Source organism: Acanthochromis polyacanthus, chromosome 21, assembly GCF_021347895.1.
Source record: "Acanthochromis polyacanthus isolate Apoly-LR-REF ecotype Palm Island chromosome 21, KAUST_Apoly_ChrSc, whole genome shotgun sequence".
Taxonomy (NCBI): domain Eukaryota; kingdom Metazoa; phylum Chordata; class Actinopteri; family Pomacentridae; genus Acanthochromis; species Acanthochromis polyacanthus.
In genome coordinates, this window is record NC_067133.1 from 28,096,492 (window position 1) to 28,120,438 (window position 23,947).

The 23,947-nt window shown below is 38.8% G+C and overlaps 1 protein-coding gene and 1 long non-coding RNA gene across 2 annotated transcripts; both read left to right on the plus strand.

The window, feature by feature from the left end:
- Positions 1-823: 823 nt before the first annotated feature.
- On the plus strand, positions 824-23,947 carry LOC110963486 (voltage-dependent calcium channel gamma-4 subunit-like). The gene is made up of 4 exons (XM_022211874.2): positions 824-1,468; positions 17,297-17,380; positions 20,136-20,276; positions 21,995-23,947. Exons 1-4 carry the CDS (start codon positions 1,246-1,248, stop codon positions 22,516-22,518), a joined length of 972 nt encoding a protein of 323 aa, XP_022067566.1. The 5' UTR covers positions 824-1,245; the 3' UTR covers positions 22,519-23,947.
- On the plus strand, positions 3,070-16,673 carry LOC127531530 (uncharacterized). Its single transcript, XR_007938669.1, has 2 exons — positions 3,070-3,117; positions 4,427-16,673. It is a non-coding gene; the product is annotated as an uncharacterized LOC127531530 (long non-coding RNA).

Genomic DNA, 23,947 nt, shown 5'->3' on the forward strand with positions numbered 1-23,947 from the left:
CTTGGTTTTGTCCTACTAACATTCCAAATCTTAAAAATATTCAGCTGACTATTACAACAAACAAAGACGGACAACAAATTCATTATTCACTATTCACTATTTGGAGTTGGTGGATCTCCAAGTATTTGCCATTTCGTGTTTGATAAATTACTTTAACCAACACTACATTAATTATTAGTTTCAGCCATTTAATGAAGGAAATCAGCTTCTATAGTTTGAAGATCTGCTAATTTTATCAATCTGAATACTGTTTTTTGTTGTTTATTGTTTATAGTACAGACCAGATTATTAAATGATTGCTTGAAAAATGATGAGATAAATGATGAGCAACACTCCAGTGACTCAACTCTCCTTCTAGATACTCGTTATTACTATTATTGCTATACTGTATTTAGACTTTTTGAAATACCACGTTTTTGTGCGATGATTTTCGTATTTTTCTTAAATGCAACATGTGTGAGTTACTGAATTTGCACAAGACGATAAATAATCTATCTGCTGTGCCAGTGATTCCTGCTGGAATCACTGGCCACACATCTAATTGCTTTTTTAATGGTTTAATCTGCAGGGAATTTGCTAAATTGGGGTTCAGTCCTGTCCTTTTAATTTCTCCAACGTCATCCCACAGCTCACTCAGAGTTTTGTAAAATTCATAAATTCTGAATTCACCAGAAAGATGTTTCAGATTGTTTGGATGTTTAACTTTCCCCCCACTAAATCCCCCAAGCTTTAAATGCTCACTGCTCCAATTTTGAATTCTAATGCCAGTGAGAGGTTTTTCATTTATTTATTCAAAAGCGCATCTCCTCCATTGGTTGGATTGGACGAGGGTGGGGTCTCACTTAAGAGCCGTTGACGTAGCCCTGCTTGGCAATGGGTTTTAACAGAGAGGCAGTGTGTGGAGGAACAGAGAAAAGTGTTCTGGAGACCAAGATAAAGGATGGAAAACTGAAGGATGAGGTGGTGAGGAGGTCTTGAAATGTTCTCCTTCAGATCTCCGTGGAGCGTCAGGAGTGGAAACAACTGGTGTCCTCTCAGGTCCACAGGAACAAGCAGCGGCTTCTGAGCATCAGGTGACGGCTCAGACACAATCCCCTCTTCTGTTTGCTCTTCTCCGGGGCTGCACTTGGGCCACAGGAGCTGAGGGAGTGGACGTGCCTCAACAAGTATGACCGAAGGATCCGCGCCCTGACGCGCTCTGGCGCCGCACGTTGGACCGGTGAGTGCGGACTAGTATGAAGCGCCATGGCGTGGTGTGACCGCGGGGTTCAAACGCTGCTGGCCACAGTGGGGGCTTTCGCTGCCTTCAGCCTGATGACCATCGCCATCGGGACGGACTACTGGCTCTATTCGCGGTCATACATCTGCAACAGCACCAATGCCTCCACGGACGAGACCCAGTCGCAACCCAAAAGTAAGAAGGGCGATCTCACGCACTCCGGGCTGTGGAGGACCTGCTGTATTGAAGGTAAGCCGGTCTATAATCTAACCTTACTCTTAGAACATTTTATGTGAAACATTGAACCCAATGTGGCACAACTCTGTGTCATTTTAAAAAGGAAATAGTTTGTTTTTACGGGGAGTCTTTTGTGTCTCAGTGCGCACAGTCGTTCGAGCGCACTCCTTTTACGCACGCCAAACGCTTCAGTCTGGAGACGGATGGGGCAGCAAGAAAACAATCAGAACTGTGGAACAACTTTCAGTGGACGTAGGTGAGATGGAGGAGGAGGGACACCGGTAGTCTGCGGACTTTAGTGGCAGATTAACGGCAAAGAGGCGGCCGGTGTCCCGCTAAGCGCTCATCTCGAGCCGCCTGCCAACTGTTACGTCGCTTTGTTCAGGAAAAAGCGTCACGCAGTAAATTCAGCTGTTTAGTCTGCTGGAGAATGAGATGCCAAAGCGGCGCGTCTCAGCCCATTCACTTTTAAACCGGTGGCTGCCAGGAAATGTGCGCGCTATTCGTCTACTTTCATTCATGTCTTCATTGTATCCTATGCTGTTGCTTGGCAACATCCCTGAAATTGCTATGGAAACATGCCCGGTGATTTATAAATAGATGACTCTGAGTTCACGTCATGTCCAAGCAAAATTGAAAAATATGTATTTGTTGTGACAGAACACGAGATAAGGGTTTCTTTTCGTCTTTTTGGAAAGTGCTTTTGAGTGATTTTACGGGTTTGCTGTTGGAGAAAGAAGGCGCGCTGACGGTGACGTCTTTTTTCAGAGGCAGACAGACACTCATTCATTGACCAACCTTCCTTCCAAACAGCCCTTGACTTCTCGCCTCAGCTATCAGTGAGAGAGTCGCCGTGACTGGGTGGGTTCTGTCATGACGCACGGACGGATAGAAACAGGAGAGAAGAGCAGAGAAATGAATAAAATTCACACACTTATACTGAATCCGTAAAAAATACAAAATGACTGGACTAAATGTATCTTCAGCAGCACAATCCCACTTATTTTAACGTGCATGTCACTCAGTATGAAGATTTCTAAGGGTCTCTAGTTTAATTCTTCCTCAAAACATCATTTTATTTGCGGCCAAATGCAGAATTAAGGCCAGTTTTACCAAAAGCTCTCCAGAGAAATGTCGAGAGGAGGCTGCAGGAGGTCCACCCTAAACACAGCACATCATGTTCCAGCAGGAGCTGCCATCAAACGTGACAGTCTTACTGTCATTTCTGCTGAATGCAAAAACAAAACAAGAAACAGAGTTTAGCTGTAAGATGGAAAGAAAATCATACTCTATAGTGTGTTCGAATGCATTTTCCATTGAGTATCTTGTCTTTTTTGTGACTATAGTAGGATTTTCTGTCACTGAAAAGCCGTTTGAATCTGTTTCTCACACCAAAAAGCAGCAGAATAAAGTCCATTTTGCTTTAAAACTAAACACCACAGTTTTAATGCCTTTGCAGGATGTGCTGCATCAGGTGGTTCTCTGTTTGCTGTTGGGCTGCACAGTGGTTAACACTTTCACCTTGCAGCAAGAAGATCCCCGGTTCAAATCCTGGCCTGGGCCTGGGATCTTTCTGCATGGAGTTTGCATGTTCTCCCTGTCCATGCGTGGGCTTTCTTCGGGTACTCCGGCTTCCTCCCACAGTCCAAAAATATGCTGAGGTTAATTGATGACTCTAAATTGTCCGTAGGTGTGATTGTGTGTCTGTATATGTAGCCCTGTGACAGACTGGTGACCTGTCCAGGGTGTCCCCTGCCTTCGCCTGAGTCAGCTGAGATAGACTCCAGCACCCCCCATGACCCTAGTGAGGATAAAGCGGTGTATAGAGGATGGATGGATGGATGGATGTTTGCTGTTCATTCTGCTTGTTCTGATCCACGTTTACTGGCATCTGAGCCGTTTGTAAGTTGAAACTGAGACTATTTCTTTGCTCTGGATGCTGGGGTGAAGCTGGAAGATGTTTTTACTTCTGTCCCTCAACACTACATGGTTCATTCCAGAATTGGAGGACATTTTACATCCCAACCATCAAATTTTAAAAAATCCATGTACAAAACACTAAAACACAGTTGTTGTGTAAATGTTCTTGTCCTGAGACAAAATCTAAGAAAAAAAGAATATTTGAAAATATTGTGAACAAAAATTCCAAATAAGTCTGGAGTTTTCCCTAAAATACCATTTTTCTTTTATCCCACCCTCCTGATGACCAAATTGAATCTCAATAAAACAATTAAAAAGAAATTTAATACTCCTTTTTTTGATATTATTTCTTTCGTTGAGGTCTCTCGTAATTGTGGGAACATTTTTTAGTCAACATAATATTTTAAATTATTATTAGTATGCATGGAAGGTGTGTCCCACAACATGTTAGCATAACCTGTTGATGACGTTTTTGTCTTTTATGTCCTGTTTTTTAAGATTTTCTGTTTCGTTTCTGTTGTTCTGTGTCTTGTTTTTGTCATTTTCTGGTTGGTTTTTGCTATTTTATATCTTGCTTTTGTCATTTTGTGTCTTGTTTTTGTCATTTTCTGTCTTGTTTCTGGCATATTGTGTTTGGTTTTGGTCATTTTGTGTCTTGTTTTTGTCATTTTGCATCTTGTTTCTGTCATTTTATGTGTTGTTTTTGTCATTTTATGTCTTGTTTCTGTTGTCAGCATCATCAAAAAGTTTTCCTAAAGAATGGGTAGAGCAAAGCTATGTCCTCTCTTCTATTTTTCATATTTTCATCCCATTGTCAGCCTTGATTGAATGTCTCACTCTACCTCTTATTATCAGGATCAGACTCATTCTTTGGACTGTTTTCCATCAGGCTGCAGAGTGGCGTAGTGGTTAGCACTTTCGCCTTGCAGCAAGAAAATCCTGGCCTGGGCCTGGGATCTTTCTGCATGGAGTTTGCATGTTCTCCCTGTTCATGCGTGGGTTTTCTCCGGGTACTCCGGCTTCCTCCCACAGTCCAAAAAACATGCTGAGGTTAATTGATCACTCTAAATTGCCCGTAGGTGTGAATGTGAGTGTGATTGTTTGTCTGTATATGTAGCCCTGTGACAGACTGGTGACCTGTCCAGGGTGTCCCCTGCCTTCACCCGAGTCAGCTGGGATAGGCTCCAGCACCCCCCATGACCCTAGTGAGGATAAAGCGGTGTATAGAGAATGGATGGATGTTTTCCATCAGTCAGTTTGTCCTCTTGGTCAGCAGTAACAGCTAGCTAAATATCTAGCTTCTACTGCTGAGAAAAAGATCACATTAGCATGGATTAGCAACCCTGTTACTGTGATTAGAGTAGGGTTAGCAAACAACACAGAAAACATGGAATAAAAATGCTACCATTGATGTGTAAGCTGAGCCAATCAAGACTTTGATAGTTTATTACCTATTATTGATGAATATGGAGCAGAAAATTGTAAAAGAGAAGGTTTATTTTTCAAACATTTTGAAGCCCAAATGTCCTCCAGTCCTGAATGACCCACAAGTTGCTGCATGGTGGCTCTGTTGTCATGGAGACTCATAAGTGTAGATGGAGAAGACTCGCCGCCTCCCTCCAAAACAACACACACCCCTCCGGTCATAGCGACAGAAACACACACTGGGTTGTTGATGGGGACGACATCACGGCTACAGGCGAAAATATCACCACGTCTCCAGCGTCACACACATCCAGTAATAACCTCGCTCATCGCCTCATCTCCGGCTGAATGACAATGAAGGAGCAAGCCGGGATTTGTTTTAAAGCGAGGCCACTCATTTAATGAAGCCGTTTTAATTCTTCCCTGTTTGTTCTCCCACATGATTACCGAGAGGCCAGGGTGGCATCCACAAGTGCACCTCATTTACATCAGCAACGCACGGAGAGGTGTGACTCCAGCAAATAAAAACCGGCTCCCAGAATGAGAAATAACTCAACAAAGAGCCAATTAGCAGCAGTGCATGTTTACAGTAAGCGTCCCAGCTGGTGGCAGATTGGTGCATGTGGGGAGTCAGCTGTTTTTCCTGGGGGTCAGCGGAGAGGAGGCGTCAGTTTATGGTCACTTTGTCATTCTCACCATGCTCCACAAGTCTGTAATTAAAACAGAACAACCGAGAAGCCATGCGGGGGCACTAATTAGCCAGCAGGCCCCAATTTCCTCCTCCATCACTGTGTCCTCCTCCTCCACTTCATGAGCACTCTCGCTTTTTTTCTTCTCTCTTTATTGGTTTAACTCCTCGGTCTCATCCTTCTTCTCCTGCGTCACGGCTTCCTCTGCTGTTACTCTACTTTTTAAATTAACCCTCTGTCACCAGGCATGGATGAAGAAAATGGAGTTTTTCCACCAAAGATTCACAACTTTACATGCAGAAATGAACAAAACATCAGTTCTTTAAGTCATTTTTTCCCATAAACTGTCTCCAACCAGCTTCTCAAATGTGAATATTTTCATTAAAGTCTGGGAGTTTCTGACTGATGGTCAGATAAAATCAATAAATGTGTTAATTTACCCCTCTGTTAACTAGGGTTAATTCAACTCCAGGAAAACAAAAACAACAGTTTTCCCACTAGTTATCCTGAACTTCACATGTTGAAATGACCAAAACATCAATTATTTAAGTTTTTTTTTCCAGAAACAGTTTCTCAGTTGTCCAGTTTGATTCTAAAATCTAAATTTTCCGATTAAAGTTTGAGAGTTTTTGACTGATGGTCAGACAAAATTGATAAATTTGTATTTTAACCCTCTGTTATCAGGACTGGTTAAGCTGCAGGCAAAAAAAAATGCAGCTTTTCCACTAAAGAGCCACAACTTTGCATGAAATGACCAAAACATCAATTATTTAACTCATGTTGTTCCAAGAACAGTTACTCAGTTGGTCAGTTTTATAGGAAAATCAAATTATACGATTATAGTTTGGGAGTTTTCGTACTGATGGTGAGATAAAATTAGTAAATGTGTTAATTTAACCCTCTGTTAGCAGGGCTGGATTAAGCTCCAGGCTTTAAAAAGACATTTTTCCACTAAAGATTCATAATTTTACATGTTGAAATTACCAAAACATCAATTCTTTCAGTCTTTTTTTCCATAAACTGTCTTGAAGTAGCTTCTCAGATGTGAATATTTCCATTAAAGTTTGTGAGTTTTTAACTGATGCTCAGATAAAATTAGTAGGTCTGTTAATTTAATCCTCTGATACCAGGATGGGATTAAGCTCAAAGCAAAAATGCAGTTTTTCCACTATCGATCCATAATTTTTCATGTTGAAATGACTAAAACATCAATTCTTTAAACCATTTCTTCCAGAAACAGTTTCTCAGTTTGATTCTAAAATCAAACTTAATGTGCTAATTTAGCTTCAATGAGTAACGGCGGCCATATTTCACTATGATCTGACATTTTATGCACTGAATCTATTATTAAAGAGTGCAGCAGTCAGATGTGTTGACACTGGGAGTAATCGTGGTTTGATGTGACCTTCCTCGAGGCTTTTCTGTCTCAATTATATGACAATTTCAGCCATTTGACGAAACACAACCTGAAAACAAACGAGCTCGCCGTCGATTCAGACGGTTCAGGTCTCTGAGGATTGGGCCCCTGAGGGTTTGGGTTCTGTTGTCTGGATGTTAATCCACCGTTCATGCCGCCGTCCAAACCCCGGCTCTGACACAAAGAGGTTGAAATGAGAGAAAACACGCTGGAAATGAACCGTGTGAAGCTTTACTGCCAAGACTGGAGACAGAAATGATGAAATGTTGTTTATTAATGTCAAACAAATGTGTTCTCTCCAAAGAGATGATGTGTTAATTAGAGGAGCCGTTATTTGGGCAGCTGTTGCAAAGAAAACACATTTAAACTACAGACAGGAAAGTGGCATCAATATTTACAGCTAAATATTTCAGAGAATAACAGGAAATAAGATAATACTAAAACACAGATTCAGACTTCCAGGTTCATACATGACAAAACTAAGGTATCCATCAATAAAATTTTCCAATTAGAGTAGTTTTATATTGTTTAAACATTTTTAAAAGCAAGTTTTTCACAGTTATTAATTGTATTTTCTTAAACAATTAACTTTTAATTTGCAAATTGCCTCCATTTTTGTTAATTTAAAGATAATAATCACTAAATAATGAGAGAACAAAGGTACTAATTTACATGACAACCCTAAAAAAACTGGCCAAAAATAATAATTAGCATATTTTGCAATGTGAGACTGCAAAATCACATTGTATTTAAATGTATGTTTTATTATTAGAACATGTTCATTCTACAGACATTTTCAGGATTTTGCTCTTTTTAACAGTTTTTCAGCATTACAGTCTAACACCCGTTTCTATGATTTTTTTTCTGTCACACTAATTATGAATAATATTATTTATTATTATATTTTAGCTCTAATTATTTTTTAGTAATATAGTGATTCAACTGATAATTGCAGGTTTTTTCTATCATAATAATAATGAGTTATATTTATAATATTGTATATTATTAGTATTATTATATATTATTGTATTATAATTGCAGATATTTGCTGTTTTTTCTTCCTTTGCTTTTCTTGTTTTTGCAGTTTTTAAACATTATAGTATAACACCATTTTGGATGAGTTTTTTCAGCACGCTTGCTTTATTTTCACATTTATTTTTTAACAGGATGAGCTGGTGTTCTCGAGAGAAAGATGTGAGGACTTCACAGATGTGCACATTCTACATTGACATTTGAACCATTTTAAGGCATGAATTTTCATGAAAAGGTTCAAAATATGCAGAAGAAACGAGTTTAAGGGGGTTTTGAAGGAAAACTTACCTTCCTTATTTCTTTCTGTTGTTTTGATGACCAAAAAAGGAAAACCATAAAGAATAGAAATCCTAATCAGTCATGGAAATTTAACCCCTAAAAGTGCACAAATGCTAACACCAGATGTTCCTGATGTTTTAAACAGTGGTGTCAAACATGTGGTCAGCGGGCCGAAATCGGCCCTCCAGAGGGTCCAATCCGGCCCAGTTTGTAAAGTGTAAAAATTACAGAAGACATTAACTGCAGATTGTAAATTAGTAAAACTATAAATTGAAAATAAATTCTAGACCATGACAAGTTGTTTTGATCATGAAGTAAAATACTAGATTGTTCATTGTTCTTTTGTCATTTTGTGTCTCATTTTTGTAACATTTTGTCTTGTTTTTGTTGTTTTTTGTCTTTTTTGTCTGACTTTTAACTTTATCTTACGCTTTTTTAGCTTTGTTTTGTCATTTTGCGTTTCCTTTTTGTCTCGCTTGTGTATTTTGTCATATTTTTGTTATTTTGTGTTTTGCTTTATTAATTGTTTTGTGTGTCGCCGTTGTCATTTTTTTGTTTTGTTTTTGTCATTTGTCTTCTTTTGTCGCTTTGTAACTTCTTTGTCTAATTTTTTGTCTCTTTCTTGTTTTATTTCGTGTCGTTTGTCTCATTTTTTGTCTTCTTGTTTCTTGCTTTTGTCATTTGTGTCTCATTTTTGTAATATTTTGTCTTGTTTTTGTTGTTTTTTGTCTTTTTTTGTCTGACGTCTGTCATTTTTATCCTATAGTAAAATACGATGTCCTTCAGTTCCAGATAGCTGTGACTAAATGTTGTGTTACTTTGTAGACACTCTGATCTATAAGTTGTAATGTGTAAATGATAAACTGAGGCATGATGTTGCTGAAACTGAATTTATTTTTCTTCAGAAATTTCAGTTTGTTCATGATGTTTTGTAAAAGGATATTTCCTTAAATGTTAACATTTTCAGCATGTGCTTTTTGCACTAAAACAAAGGGAAATGTTTGGAGTTGTGGTTATTTATAGGTCATTATGCTGTGATTTTACACTTGAGATCAAACTGGGCTGAATGTGGCCCTGAACTAGAATGAGTTTGACCCTCCTGCTTTGAGACAGTATCAGGTTTCACTCAGGTAAAATATGTAAAAGAGCACTAACGGGCTGAAAAGCTTTAGATCTTTAGCACCATGTTGGGAATCTATTAAACATGTACATTTTTAACAGGCTTCTCAACAGACTACATGTTGTTTTTCTCCCAACAACTCGTGCACATTGGAGCTGCGTTTGAAGAAACTGCAGCCTGGTGACAATTTAATTAACCAACTGTCAGTCATATCAACGCTGAATCACTGATGTCTGCGCCAAATTGCTTTTCTTTCATCCTCACTTGGATTGGAAAAAAATAAAAAATAAAATCGGAGGGGCTCTTTGATTACACAGATGCTTTTATACTCCATCCTGGCATTCCCGGCTTCCAAAGTAATAAATGTATGCAAGTGTGTGTGTGTGTGTGGATTTGATATGAAGTCTAGAACCGGTGCTCCCTCTGCTCACAGCTTTATAAAACTAATCACGGTGTTCTCCCTCGTCGCTCAGATGGAAAAGAAACCAGATGAAAGTAAAAGCAAAGTGGAACAGGGTGCTGCGACTCCTGTTTTCCTGTTGTGCCGTTTTGTGAAAACAAACGGTGCAGCCGGAGTGAAACACCGTATTCACGTCACTTCTGATTGGTTTAGTCATCAATCTATTTGCAGGGCTGCTGAAGTGTGAAAACGGAGAAGTGAGGAAGCTTAACACCATTAAATACTCTACTCCAAGTGGTGGCTCGATCAGTTGAATGCTATTGGTGCCTTCCCGCCGAGGCCTGCGCTCTGATTGGTTGAGCTGCGCTTATTCAAAAATAACGACGACGTGCATCACGCTGTTGCCAGAAGCTCCACAACTGCCACGTGTTTGCCGTCTCATATTTTATGGCCATCAAGACACAATGAATATCTCAGAAATGTCCTCCAGAGATTGTTTATGTAAATGAGCTTATTAAAGACTAACATGGGTTGCCATGGCGAGGAGGCCGACGCTCAGCATGGGGCTTTTTGCGGCTCCAGTCGGGATGAACTGCGGTTTTATCTGCTCTGACATCAACTGCATTTGGTAGCACATTATAAGTATAAAAGAAGAAGTGTAAAATTAGGTTATGGACGGATACGAATCACGTGACCTAAATATGTAGCGGGTGGCGGGAATTGATGGGACTCAGAACACCCAACAATTTAATCAGTTTTTCCTTGGATCATTTCCTGATAAGTCCTCAGCAGTGGATTTGTAGTAGGATCACAATCATGTGATCATCAGCAGGCAGCTGAAGTAGTGTTCACTTGAACTAAACATTACTCAAAAGCATGTCTAAAATGACTAAAGAATATCCAAAATATCGTAACACTATCCAGAATTATTAAAATGCATCCAAAGTGATTTCAGACTTGACTACTCAGATTACGACATGACTGAAGATTGTCCAAAATAACCCGAAATCTGTCCAAAATCACCCCAAAATGGTCAAAATGGCTCAAATAATGTGCAAAATAACTTGAAAAATGTCCTAAAAGACATAAAAATTGTAAAATGACCAAGGACACAAAGATGTCCAAAATTGATGCAAAAAAATGATTCAGAATTGGCCTAAAATTATTACAAACTTGTCCAAAATGACAAGAAATGTGTCCTAAATGATTAAATAATTGCCAAAATGACTCAAAATAGTCCAAAAATGATGACAGTTGCAGTGACACCGTGCTGCTATCGCACAGTGATGCAGAAATCTTTAACAAATCCATGGATCCAGACTATGAGCTGCATCACTGCCAAAATCTAACCAGGTGGTCGTTGTATCATTTCTGACCTTCCCTGAAAATTTCATCCAAATCCATTAGTTTGTTTTTGAGTGATGTTGCACACAGATAGACAGACAGAAAAACATACGATGATCGTCACATAACTCTGCCGTTCCTTGGTAGAGTAATAAAAGCCACGTTCACGGGAAGAAATCCATGAATGAAATGAATGAATAGTAAGTGTCTGAATGAAATAAGTGTATAAACTTACATTTTCACTAATAATTGTTTATTACCATACAAGAAAAGTGCTGCTTTTTTCTATTTTCATGCCTTGGACATGTTGTTTTGAGCACAAGCTTCATGTAAAATGTCATTTATAGCAAGAAAGTGCATATTTAGGCTTCTCATTTCAATATGAATCCACTGGAACTAGTAAAAAGTCAGTTAAATAACTAGAGACGTGTGAATGAATGAATAACATGTGTCAACTTATATTTTCCTTATTAATTCTACACCACACTACAAGAATAGTGCTGTTTTTTTCTGTTGTCATGCCTTGGATATGTTGTTTTGGGCACAACATTTTAGCACAATGTCATATAATGTGCTAAAAGATTGTACCCACATTTCTCATATTGTAGTGCAAAACTAGTAGGAAAATTTTAGGTTCAGACACTTATTATTCATTTATACTTACAATCATGAACATGGCTATTAAAAAAAATCACACAAAAACACACCTTTTACCATCAGTTTTGACACAATATTCCTGTTTTCTGGTCCAGTCTCAGACTCTTCAGCCTGTCTGACGCCTTTCTGCTGTCCCTGTATGTGTGTGTGTGTGTGTATGTGTGTGTGTGTATGTGTGTGTGCGTGCACATGTGAGTGTGTGTAAGAAATAGAAGATAATATTGCAGCTGATTGGAAATCTGATTATAAGTTGATGCCTTGAGGCTGGTGATTTATGAGTGACAGTTATCAGTTCGATGTCTATGTTTGGGGTGTGCACGTGCATGTGTGTTTGTTTTTGTGTGTGTTTGTGTGTGTCTGGATACTGACTGGGAGGAGGGAGTGAGCGGAGATTAAAGAAGGGAATCAGGTACAAGGAAATGAAACAACAAAAGCCCAGAGAGCGGAGGAACGAAGGGGATGGAGAAAAGATGGGAGTTTAAAGAGGAGAAGAATCAGGAAGTGGTGAAACGAGGCCAGGTTTAGTGAACGAGCTCATCAAGAAATGAGGGAGACGTGACGTGTTGTGACAGGCTGAGGGCTGATCCTACAGTGCTGCTCACATTACATGGGAAATGATGGGTTCTCTGGCCCGACTGAAGCCGCAAAAGCCCCATGCTGAGCGTCTCCGCCTCCTCGCCATGGCAACCCGTGTTAGTCTTTAATAAGCTCATTTACATAAACAATCTCTGGAGGACGCTTTTGACATTTTCATTGTGTTTTGATAGCCGTAAAATATGAGACGGCAATTCCCCGACACGCCCACGCCCCCTCAGCGGATCCGTGTGGAACTCCCGGCAACAGCGTCATGCACGTTGTCCTTATTTTTCAATTAACACAGCTCAGCCAATCAGAGCACAGGTCTCGGCGGAGCATTTCCTGCATGATTTCGGCAGCCATGTTTAGCTATTTAGCTGATTCTTTACCACTTCCAGTGGACTCATGTTGAAATGGGAACCTTAAATATGCACTTTAATGCTGTATTTGACATTTTGCTAAAATGCTGTGCCCAAAACAACACGTCCAAGGCATGAAAATAGAGGAAAACAGCACTTTTCTTCTGTTGTAGTGCAGAATTAGTTGGAAAAATGTAAGTTTAGACATTTATTATTCATTCAGAAAACAGCTGAATTGTTGAACACAGCAGAACATTTACTACATCTTTAGATTTAACCAACTTAGTAAGTTATACAGTGATTTCACAGAAAGATTTTTTATTTCTACCAAGAGTTTAGTTTAGTTTAGAGTCTATTTAGTTGTTTTTTTTTACTGCTCCTGGTTGTTTCGTGTTAAAAATGACAAGCTTACATATGCATTTAATTACTATGTATGACATTTTACCTGAAGCTTGTACCTAAAACAACATATTCAACGCCTGTAGAGCTAGTGGGAAAAATGTAAGTTTAGACACCTGAAAACAGCAGAACATTTACAACATCTTTAGATTTAACCAACTTAGTACATTATACAGCGATTTCACAGAAAGATTTTTCATTTATAACTAGTGATTTAGCTGATTTTTACTGGTCCTGGTGGTTTTGTGTTAAAATGAAAAGCTTACATATGCATTTAATTGCTATATATGACATATTACCTGAAAGTTGTGCCTAAAACAACATGTCCAAGGCATGAAAATAGAAAAAAACAGTACTTTTCTTTTATTGCCGTGCAGAATTAATTGGAAAAATGTAAGTTTAGACACTTATTATTCATTCATTAACACTTCCACTCATGGACATGTTGAACTTATTTCCACTCTTGTACTTATTTCAAAACAAAATCTGCATAAAACAAGATGTCCAATGCATGAAAATAGAAAACGCAGCACTTTTCTTGTACTCTGGTGCAGAATTAGTAGGAAACACATCAGATCATTCATTCCATAATGTGTCTTTTTTAACATTTGGATTTTCTATCATGAAAGTGGCTTTTATTTAAAAAGTCTGTAACCTCTCAGCTCGGTTTCGTTAATGTTACACTCCTACTTTTATACCTAAAATGTGCTCACAAATGCAGCTGATGTCAGAGCAGATAAAAACCACAGTTTAATTTAATTTGGGGATTGGAAAGATTAAAAAGTCTTCCTTCTAAACCTCTTAAAAATCATTTATCTCTCTCACTCACTGAATTCTAGAAAATCAAACAGTTGCTCCGCTGCGATTCTAAACACCCCCCTTCAGCAGAATACAGACTCCATTTCCCAGGTGTCCAGAGGTGAGCCGCCATGCCACCGTCGTCTGTGGCTGCAGCTTTTAAGGGCGCTGGCTTCCATTAACTGGGTCTGCTGCTTAATAAGGGACATCAAATTAATTAGTGTCAAATCAGTGGGTGGAAATGGAGCACAAGTTTCTGTGTCTAGTCACTGATGGAAAAAAAGGAGCTTTGGACTATTTTAAGCAGCGATGTGAGACTTTGTGCCTCGTGCAAAAAAAGAAGAAGAAAAAAACACATGTGACACACGTGATTAATATACAGACACTTTTGCTGTTCTGTTAATTGCTGTAAACACCAAATGATGCTGCAGCAACAAAGCTCGGAGCAGATTTTATACGCGTGTGTTTATGTGTTTCTATGAAGCGTCTGACTGATTTTTACACAAAAACACAGCTTTTACCATCAAATATGTACTTTATTGCTATAAACGACAGAAAGCTGTGCATGGAGCAACATGTCCAAGGCACGGAAATGGACAAAAGCAACACTTTGCTTGTATTGTAGTGCAGAATGTTTAGGGAAAACATCAGTTTAGACACTTATTTCATTCAGACACTTGTTATTCATTCATATCATACTTGGATTTCCTATCATGAACACAAAAATCTGTAATCTCTCATATGAATTCATTAATATGTTATATCTTGTATGCCATGTTGAGTGGGTTGTAGAAACTCTCTGTGATGCAGCTTTTACAGTGAAGACAGCGGAACATTTGCCACGTGGAGAGATTGCAGTTTTTTTTAATAAGAGCCATGTTCATGATTAGAAGTATGAATGAATGAATAATAAGTGTCTAAACTTACATTTTCTAATGAATTCCACATCGCAATACAAGAATTTTTTTTTTTTTCTATTTTCATTCCTTGTACATTTTGCTTTAGGCACAATTTTTCAGCAAAATGTCATATAAAGTGCATATATAAGTTTCTAATTTTAACATGAGGCCACTGGAACTGGTAAAAATCAGCTAAATATGTCATCTTAAAGCAACTCATGGAGCCAAAGTTGATTAAATAGCTATATTTGGCTGCTACAGTCTGGACAGAAATCCAAAGATCCTCCTGTGAAATGGCTGTATAATTTACTAAGTTGGTTAAATGTAAAGATGTGGTAAATGTTCTGCTGTTTTCATGTAAAAGCTGCATCACAGAGAGTTTCTATGATCCCCTCAACATGGCCAACATAACACAACACAAATGCTGTCTTTTTTTCTATTTTCATACCTTGGTCTTGTTGTTTTTGGCACAGTCTTTTAGAATAATGTAATTTATAGAGATAAAGTGCATATTTAAGCTTCGAATTTTAAAATGATGCCACTAGAACTGGTATGAAGTCAGCTAAATGGCTTTATACCGGTGTTGGAAATCAAAAATCTTTCTGTGAAATGACTGTGTAATTTACTAAGTTGGCTAAATGTAAAGATGTGGTAAATGTTCTGCTGTTTTCACTGTAAAATCTGCATCACAGAGACTTTCTACAATCCACTCAACATGGCACATGTGAACCCACACTGCACAATCTGTAGATTATGTTATCATCATGTTAAAATATGCAAATTATTCCCTAGTGCAGCCCACCTTTATTACTTTGTGCTGAATGAGTGTTTGCAGGATGCTCGCAGCTGAAATGAACACCCAGAGAGCTCCCAGCGTCAGCTCCACCATCCATTAACCCCACCTCTCACCCCTTTCTCTCTGTTGTTTATCCTCCTGATCAATTACAGCGACAGGCCTCTCCGAGCTTCACCCTCGTCCTCCTCCTCTCACTTCGCCATTAAAACCTTCCTTTTGTTGCTCAAATAGACTTTTTGTTCCTTCCGGCGCTCAATCATTCACCTGAGCTGGATTCGGAAACCCATCTTAATCACACCGCCGTTCAGTCCCACCAGTTCTCCTCTTCAAATACCTGTGCACTGAGCCGTGATCTCCAGTGGTTTTTTCTGGATTCGCAGCAACAATGGTTTAGGTCAGAGGTGGAAGTCTCGATTATCAAAGAGAGATTGGAACCAGTTAATCCAGGAAAATATGCAGCTTTTGCAGTTGAGGTTTACTGCACGAGAAGGGAAAAGAATGCTGATTAGAAAAGAGGCTGCAACAACAATCTACAACAGGGGTGTCAAACTCATTTAGCTCAGGGCCCACATTCAGGTAAATTTCATCTCACGTGATCAGTAAAATCACAGCATAATAACCTATAAATAACCACAAGTCTAGATGTTTCCTTTGTTTTAGTGCAAAAAAGTACATTCTGAAAATGTTCAAAAAAGACAAAAAACAACAAAAGGAGGACAAAATGTTACAAAAATGAGACACAAAATGACAAAAATGAGACAAACGACATGAAACAAAACAAAAAGGGATAAAAAAATTAGACAAAAAAGTTACAAAGTGACAAAAACATGAACACAAACGAGACAAAAAGTGACAAAAAAGAAACAAAACGACAGAAAAATAGACAAAAACACAAGCAGGACAAAAAGGAAACAAAACAACAAAAACATGAGACAAATGACAAGTCAGACAAAAAAAGACAGGAAAGTAACAAAAAAAAACCCCAAAATGACAAAAAAATGAGACAAAGGACACCAAACAAAACAAAAAAGAGACAAGAAATTTGATTTAAAAAAGTTACAAAGGGACAAAAAATGGACAAATAAGGCAAAAAAAAAAAAGACAAAAGTGAGAAACAAAATGACAAAAAAGAGGCAAAAACACAAATGTGACAAAAAGGACAAAAAACCCACAAAAACAAGACAAACGACAAAAGTCAGACAAAAAATGACAAAAGAACAGCGAACAATCTAGCATTTTACTTTGTGATCAAAACAACTTGTCAAGGTCTAGAAATTATTTTAAATTTCTAGTTTCACTAAGTTCATGCCTTCTCTGTTATTTTTGTCATATTTTCGTCTTGTGGGCCGGATTGGACTCTCTGGAGGGCCGGTTTTGGCCCGCAGGCCGCATGTTTCATACCCCTGCTGTACAAGGTCTTTTCTCAGTGCTAAACAGAATAAATAAAGCTGGCCTGACAGTTGACCAAAGAAACGCCGTGTTTTCCTTCTACATCCTGTTCAGACATGAAAAATAACCTGAAGTCATCTGAGTGGCGGCTTCCCACTCCATCCTGCTTCCTCCAGTGGACACGGTTTAACAAAAAAAAAAAAAAAACAGTCCCGAGGCTGATCCGGCACCCACACATCCATCAGACAAACCAAATAGAGACAAATTCACACCCAGAGTAAAAACCCTGAGCAGCAGAGGATCATAATTCATCATTAAAGCGCTTGTTTTTGTTCCCGCAGGCATCAATCAGGGCAGCTGCTTCAGAATCAACCATTTCCCCGACGACAACGACTATGACACCGACAGCTCTGAATACTTGCTACGTAAGTGTTACCAAAGCATCAGCCTTTCAGTCTGTACAGGGCAAAACGGAAGTCCACTGACCTTTAACGTCTTATATTGAATCAGTCAGACAGAAAACACTTGTTCTTTTAATACAGAAAATGATAAAATACAGAATAAAAGCAGCAGGTTAGCATATGAATATCCTAATAGGTTTAGCTTTGCCGTACACGCGTCAATAAATTATAAACACACACTATGATATTATCATTTATACATGCTTTTATATCTGACATTGTTAAAAACAAACATAATTTGATATTCTAACATTTGCGTATTTCTAGTCATCTGAGTATTTCTAGTGCAGCATCAGCAGCCTTTATTGCACCTTTCCACCATTTTATTTATCTTTTTATATACTAGAACATATAAAATACTTGGTTCTATCTGCAGTGAAGAATGAAACAACATTAGGAGGCATAAAATGCTTGTTTCAATGTGTCTAAACCAGCTTTTTCTTTTCTTTTGTCAATGCATGAGTGCAGCTCCCCAAATGGCCACTAGAGACTGGATCAATGCCTATATAATAATAATAATAATGATTATAATAATAACAACAACAACAACAACAACAACAATAATAATAATAACTTTTATTTGTATAGCGCTTTTCAAAACGCTCAAAGACACTACATATAAAATCAACAAACATTAAAATAGAGGAACATCATAAAATACATCTTAAAAATAAGTTTGTATTATGTGTTAAAAGCAGTTCTGAACAGGTGGGTTTGAGGAGTGATTTGAATATAGACCTTCATGTTAAAATGCCCAACTTTACATTAGAAATAAATGCATTTACAGTGTGGTACAAAAGACAGTTTTGGTCTCTGTAGCTAATTTTCCTGTTTTTGACAACCATGCTAGTGGTAGATTTTTTTTGTAGACCTCACTTGTTTAAATTGTATTACGATTTAAAATTTTGAATACTTAAAGTTAGGGGGAAATGAAAGGTAGCTCATTTGTAGTTCATGTTAATTAATTTCTTTACTTCCGCTGAGTATTTCTGTTGCAGATTCAGCAGCATTTTTTTAATTTCTCTTTTGCTTTATTAGAAAATGTTGAAGATATTTTTTTCTGTTAATGCAGAAATCCCCAAAATTGCAGTTCCTCAAATAGCCACTTGGGAATGGCCTAATGTCCATAGACCTTCATGTTAAAATGCTTAGATTTACTGCAGATATAATAGTTTTTGAAGCCTGGAGCAAAAGACAGTATTGGTCTCTGGAGCTACTTTTCCTGATTTTGAAAACTGTATCGGTGGTAGATTCTTATAGAATTCACCGGTATAAATTGTATTAACGTTTAAATTATGCATAATTAAGGATGGAGGAAATTAAAAGTATCTTTGCCAAATGTGGCTACAGGAGTGAAGTAATTTTATGTCTGAAAAAAAGTTAGTTTGCGGGAATTGTGATTAGTTCTTTTCACTAATGAGTTAGCTACAAACTCTTAAAAAGTAACTTGATATACTCATGTTTGCAGTGCACATGTTTATTCATTCTTTACTTACTGCAGCATCGTCAGCTTTTTTGCACCTTCCTGCTATTTTTATTTATCTTTTCATATAATAGAAAATACAAAACACTCATTTTTATCTGCAGTGAAGAATCAAACAACATTAAGATGCTTTTTTCAACCTGGCTAAATCAGATTTTTCCTTTTAAAGTTCAAGATATTTTTTCTGCCAGTACATGAGTGCAGTTCCCCAAATGGCCACTAGAGGCCGAATCAGTGCCCATAAAGCTTTGTGTTAAAATGTAACTTTACATTAGAAATAAATGTATTTATATTTTGGTACAAAAGACAGTTTTGGTCTCTGTAGCTAGTTTTCCTGCTCGTGACAACTATGTAGGTGGTAGATCTTTTCAGAACTGACCTGTTTAAATTGTATTAAGGTTTAAAATTATGCATAATTAGGGATGTGACTCACTCCCCACCCACTTCTGGATTAGCTTTGAGTTGAGAGCAGGAACCAGTAGCTTCAAAGTCACTCACGAGTCATAAATATTTGTCATCTTTCTTGACAGTCAGTGGTGGAAACTGGTTTAAAAATGACTGAGCTTACACAAAAACTATGACTAGTCTGGCATGCAATGAAAAATTCATTCATGAGCACCATGTATCATATTAGTCAGCAAAAAACCTTCAATTTTAAGCACAGCTGATTCAGTTTCTGTAAAATATGTAGAGAAGAACAAAGTAAAATGATCAACCTTTGGATAAAGTAAAACAAAAACTCAGTCCATTAGTTGGACTAAATGAAAAGAACTTTATTAAAAGACTGAATAACTCACCATCCTTGAAAAGTTTCAAAAAAATTTAAAATGGCAGTGATTCATTTTTTGGATGGTGAAGCTTTATCACAACAAGGACTTAAAGTGTAAATATTAATGGATTTTTCAATAAAAAATAAAGGATAAAAAACACATACAGGAAAAACATGTTTTTAAAAAATTAAAATGAAAATGCATTATGAGGCATTTTATTAAACTAGAGTGTTGGTTGATGGATGAACTTGTATGAACTTGTTTTTTGTAATTTAATTTTTTTTTGGCATTTTTACATTTTTATGCCACTGCAAAAAGACTGAAAATGTGGTGAAAGTGGTGCAGTAAAATATCCAAACCAAACACTTCCTGCTCAGGAGATTTGCTCTTACGAGGTACGTTTCCCAGAGTTCTTGGAATTTGTTTCCTCTGATCAAATACTCTTCATCCACTCGTATCTTTGCAGGTATAGTTCGAGCCTCCAGCATGTTCCCCATCCTCAGCACCGTCCTGCTGATGCTTGGCGGGTTGTGTGTCGGTGTCGGACGAGTTTACAACAAGACCAACAATGTCCTTCTCAGCGCTGGAATTCTGTTCGTAGCTGCAGGTGAGCTGCTTGAAAAACATCATCAGAAGCACGTCATCAGTTGTCCAAATGTAAGATTAACTTTATTCTCCACTGAAGAAAGCAATTTCAAGAGTCAGTTCCTTCATTTTGGTGCAGGAAGTGCTATCTTAGGCTGTTTTTAAAATCTAATCTTTTATTATTTTGCTAGATGAAGCTAATTGTCAATGTTTTGTGTCCAATTGGGAAAATATACTGGCTGTACCAAAAAAAGTCCTACACTCTAATATTTAGTTGGACCGCCCTTAGCTCTAAGAACACCTTCATTAAGGCATCGTTTCGATAAGCTTCTGCAATGTCACAGCATTTATTTCTGTCCAGAGCTGCATTAATTTTCTACCAAGATCTTGTATTGATGATGGGAGAGTCGGACAAAGTCTTCTCCTGAACATCCCAAAGATTTTCAGTTTAGCTGAGGTCTGGACTCTGTGGAGGACAATCCATCTCATGCTCCCTGATCCACTCATTCTCAATGTGAGCCCCATGAATCCTGGCATCGTCATCTTGGAACATGTCCATGAACATCAGGGAAGAAAAACTCCACTGATGTAAAGACCTGCTCATTCAGTATATTCAGGTATCAGCTGACCTCATTCTTTGGGAACATAACGTTGGTGAACCTGACCAACCCCAGTCCATAACTCTAACCCCCACAGGCTGGTAGACACTAGACATGATGAGTTCATCACTTCATCTGCCTCTCTTCTTACCCTGATGTCCCCATCACTCTGGAACAGGGTAAATCTGGACTCATCAGACCACATGACCTTCTTCCATTGCTCCAGAGTCCAATCTTTATGCTACTTAGCAAACCAAAGCCTTGATTTCTGATCAGTGGTTTTCTTAGAGTTCCAGCTGTTTCATCCCAATCCTTTGAGTTCCCTTCGAATTGTGTGTGTGGAAATGTTCTTACTTTCATTATTAAACAGCCGTGAGTTCTACTGTTGATTTCCTGCCATCATCTAAGAGTTTTCTCTGACCTCATTTGTTCGTGGAAAACGATGGTTCTCCACTATCCTTCAGGTTTTAATAATGTGTTGGATGGTTCTTAACCTGATTTTAGTAGTTTCAGAAATCTCCTTTGTTGTTTTCTTTGCTTGATGCAGGCCAATAATTTGACCCTTTGAGACAGATTAACATCCTTTCCATGACCACAGGATATGTCTTCCAATATGGATGTTTAAGAAATGAGAAGCTTCTCACTGCATCAGCTATAGGGTTAAAGAAGTTGTTGCAGCTGAAACATATTTATCACCGCAGTAATTATTCAATGGAAGACTCTTACCTATTTGTTTAGTTAATTCCAGGTAGCAACTTTTTTTGGACAAGCAGTGTATTTCATTCCTTTTTGTGCAGATTAGCAAGAGATGGTGTAAAAGAATGGAAAAGTGGTTGAGTTTACAGTCACGTAAAGCTAAATTGTTGTTGAACATGATTCATTAAAATGGGAAAAGATCTATGAAAAGCAAAGCGCAGGAATTCTGTTCATAGCTGCAGGTGAGCTCAATCAGCCACACTGCATCAGTCATGTGATCATAAAGATTAATTTTATTCTCCTGTGAAGAAAGTCAGGATCTATCAGTGTATGTCATTAAGTAGTGATGAGAGACCTGAGATCTTTGTTGACTCCTCCTTTTCTTGTCTACTCATTTGTTTATTTGCCTTTTCTGTCTCATTTTGAACTTTTTTGTCCGTTTCAGGTCTGAGCAACATAATTGGCATCATCGTCTACATCTCCAGCAATGCCGGAGACCCCAGCGACAAACGTGACGACGACAAGAAGTACACCTACTCCTACGGCTGGTCCTTCTACTTCGGCGCCCTCTCCTTCATCGTGGCTGAAACGGTGGCCGTCCTCGCCATCAACATCTACATCGAGAAAAACAAGGAGGTCCGCTGGAGGGCGCGGCGTGAGTTCATCCGATCACTATCTTCTTCCTCGCCGTACTCGAGGATACCGAGCTTCCGCTACCGCCGGCGGACGTCCCACGCCAGCTCCCACTCCACGGAGGCCTCCCGGGAGAACTCGCCTGTGGTTGGTCTGAAGGGGGCGCCATCTTCCAGCGGACCCCTCGACGAACTGTCCATGTATGCCCTGGCGAGGGACAGCGTGACAGAGAACACGTACAGCCCCGAGCATGAGAGCGCAGAGTTTCTCCAGGTGCATAACTGTTTTCCCAACGATTTAAAGGACGGGGTGAATCGCAGGACCACGCCGGTGTGAGAGCGTCAACATTCATTCACAGATTCAATCACAGAGACGGATGAAAAGGAAAGGATGGACTGAGACTCTTATTTTGAAGGGACAGCTGAGCAGAGAAGAAGCCAATTAACAGACTTAATTATCTGCTTTTTGAGTACATCAAAGCAGAGTTACTGTTGTCTGTGCTGTAGCCGACCAGAAATCAGTGTTATCTTTCAGCAGACGCTTCGGTGTAATCGCCACTACACTTTGTGGGTAAACTTAAGGTTGAGGTGTGCCAATCGAGCAGTATTCTACCTGTAAATGACACAACAAGGTGCTAAATGAAACGTACCCTTCAACTTGAAAGTGTTCCATTTGTGTTTGACGTGAAAGTGTGGACCGTGTCCTCGTGTTTGATTTTTAATCGTAGCTTTGAAAGAGGCAATGGGATCTTAGAATGATGTGACACCTTTTGAACAAATCTTTCTAACACATCTTTGTACGGCCGGGAGCCGGTGTTTTTACAAAATGGCTGCCTCGCTGAGTTGTAACGTGTTGAATGTTTAGTATTTTTAGCAGATTGTACATCCAATCCTGGAAGTGATATGAAAGGTTTTGTCCCCCTCGCCGTCTCTTCCTTAATCCTATTCTTCTCTGACATTTGTCGCCAGAACAAAATGTTCTTTTCTGTCCGTGGAGCACCTCCGTTCAGCTCTTTATTCACTTCCATATCAGTCTGCCGTCCTTCAGTCACGGCCCCCGATGGATTGAGTATTTTCCCGTCACAGAAGAAAAGCAGCCGGGGTGCCCAGAACTGTGCTCAGGTCAGGACTTCCTTTTCACTCTGAATGGAGCCTCGTCATCGAGTGTTTTACAGGATAAAGATCAGATCCAGGCAGAGAATAAAAGTGTGTCTGTCACACAGCCTGTGAGTCCATCTGGCGGCCTCGTACCCCCCCTCTTCATGTCAGACGAAGGCAGAATCAGAGGGAGCTGTGTGGCGCCACAGATCTGAAGGATTTGGCTCTAATGTGAGGACATGTGTGCGTAAAGCCATCCTGCACATCTGCTCTTTGTTTTAGTTCTCTCAGGAAATTCCGTGTTGTTGTGGCAGGTTGAACACTTTTTGAGGTCCAGTTCTTCGCTTTGGACCAGTGATAAAAGCAAACCTTGTGAAAATGATTTAATAAAAGAAAAAAAATGCCATTAACGTATTTAGTAAAAGCTGTGAGTGTTTGCTCGGCCGAAGCAACCGCAGAGTAGTATTTGATTGTACTTAGTGCGTCTGATATTCCTTCCATATATCCAGCTGAGCACATGTAAAAGAAAAGCCATCGGTGCGGTCCATTCTGAGTGTAGATCCATCACTTTTATATCTAGTGTGAGAAAAAAAATCTGTATGTTTGTAATGTAAAGCTGTAAAGTTGTATATAAAAGCACAATAAAAAACAATGAATGTGCAAAGACA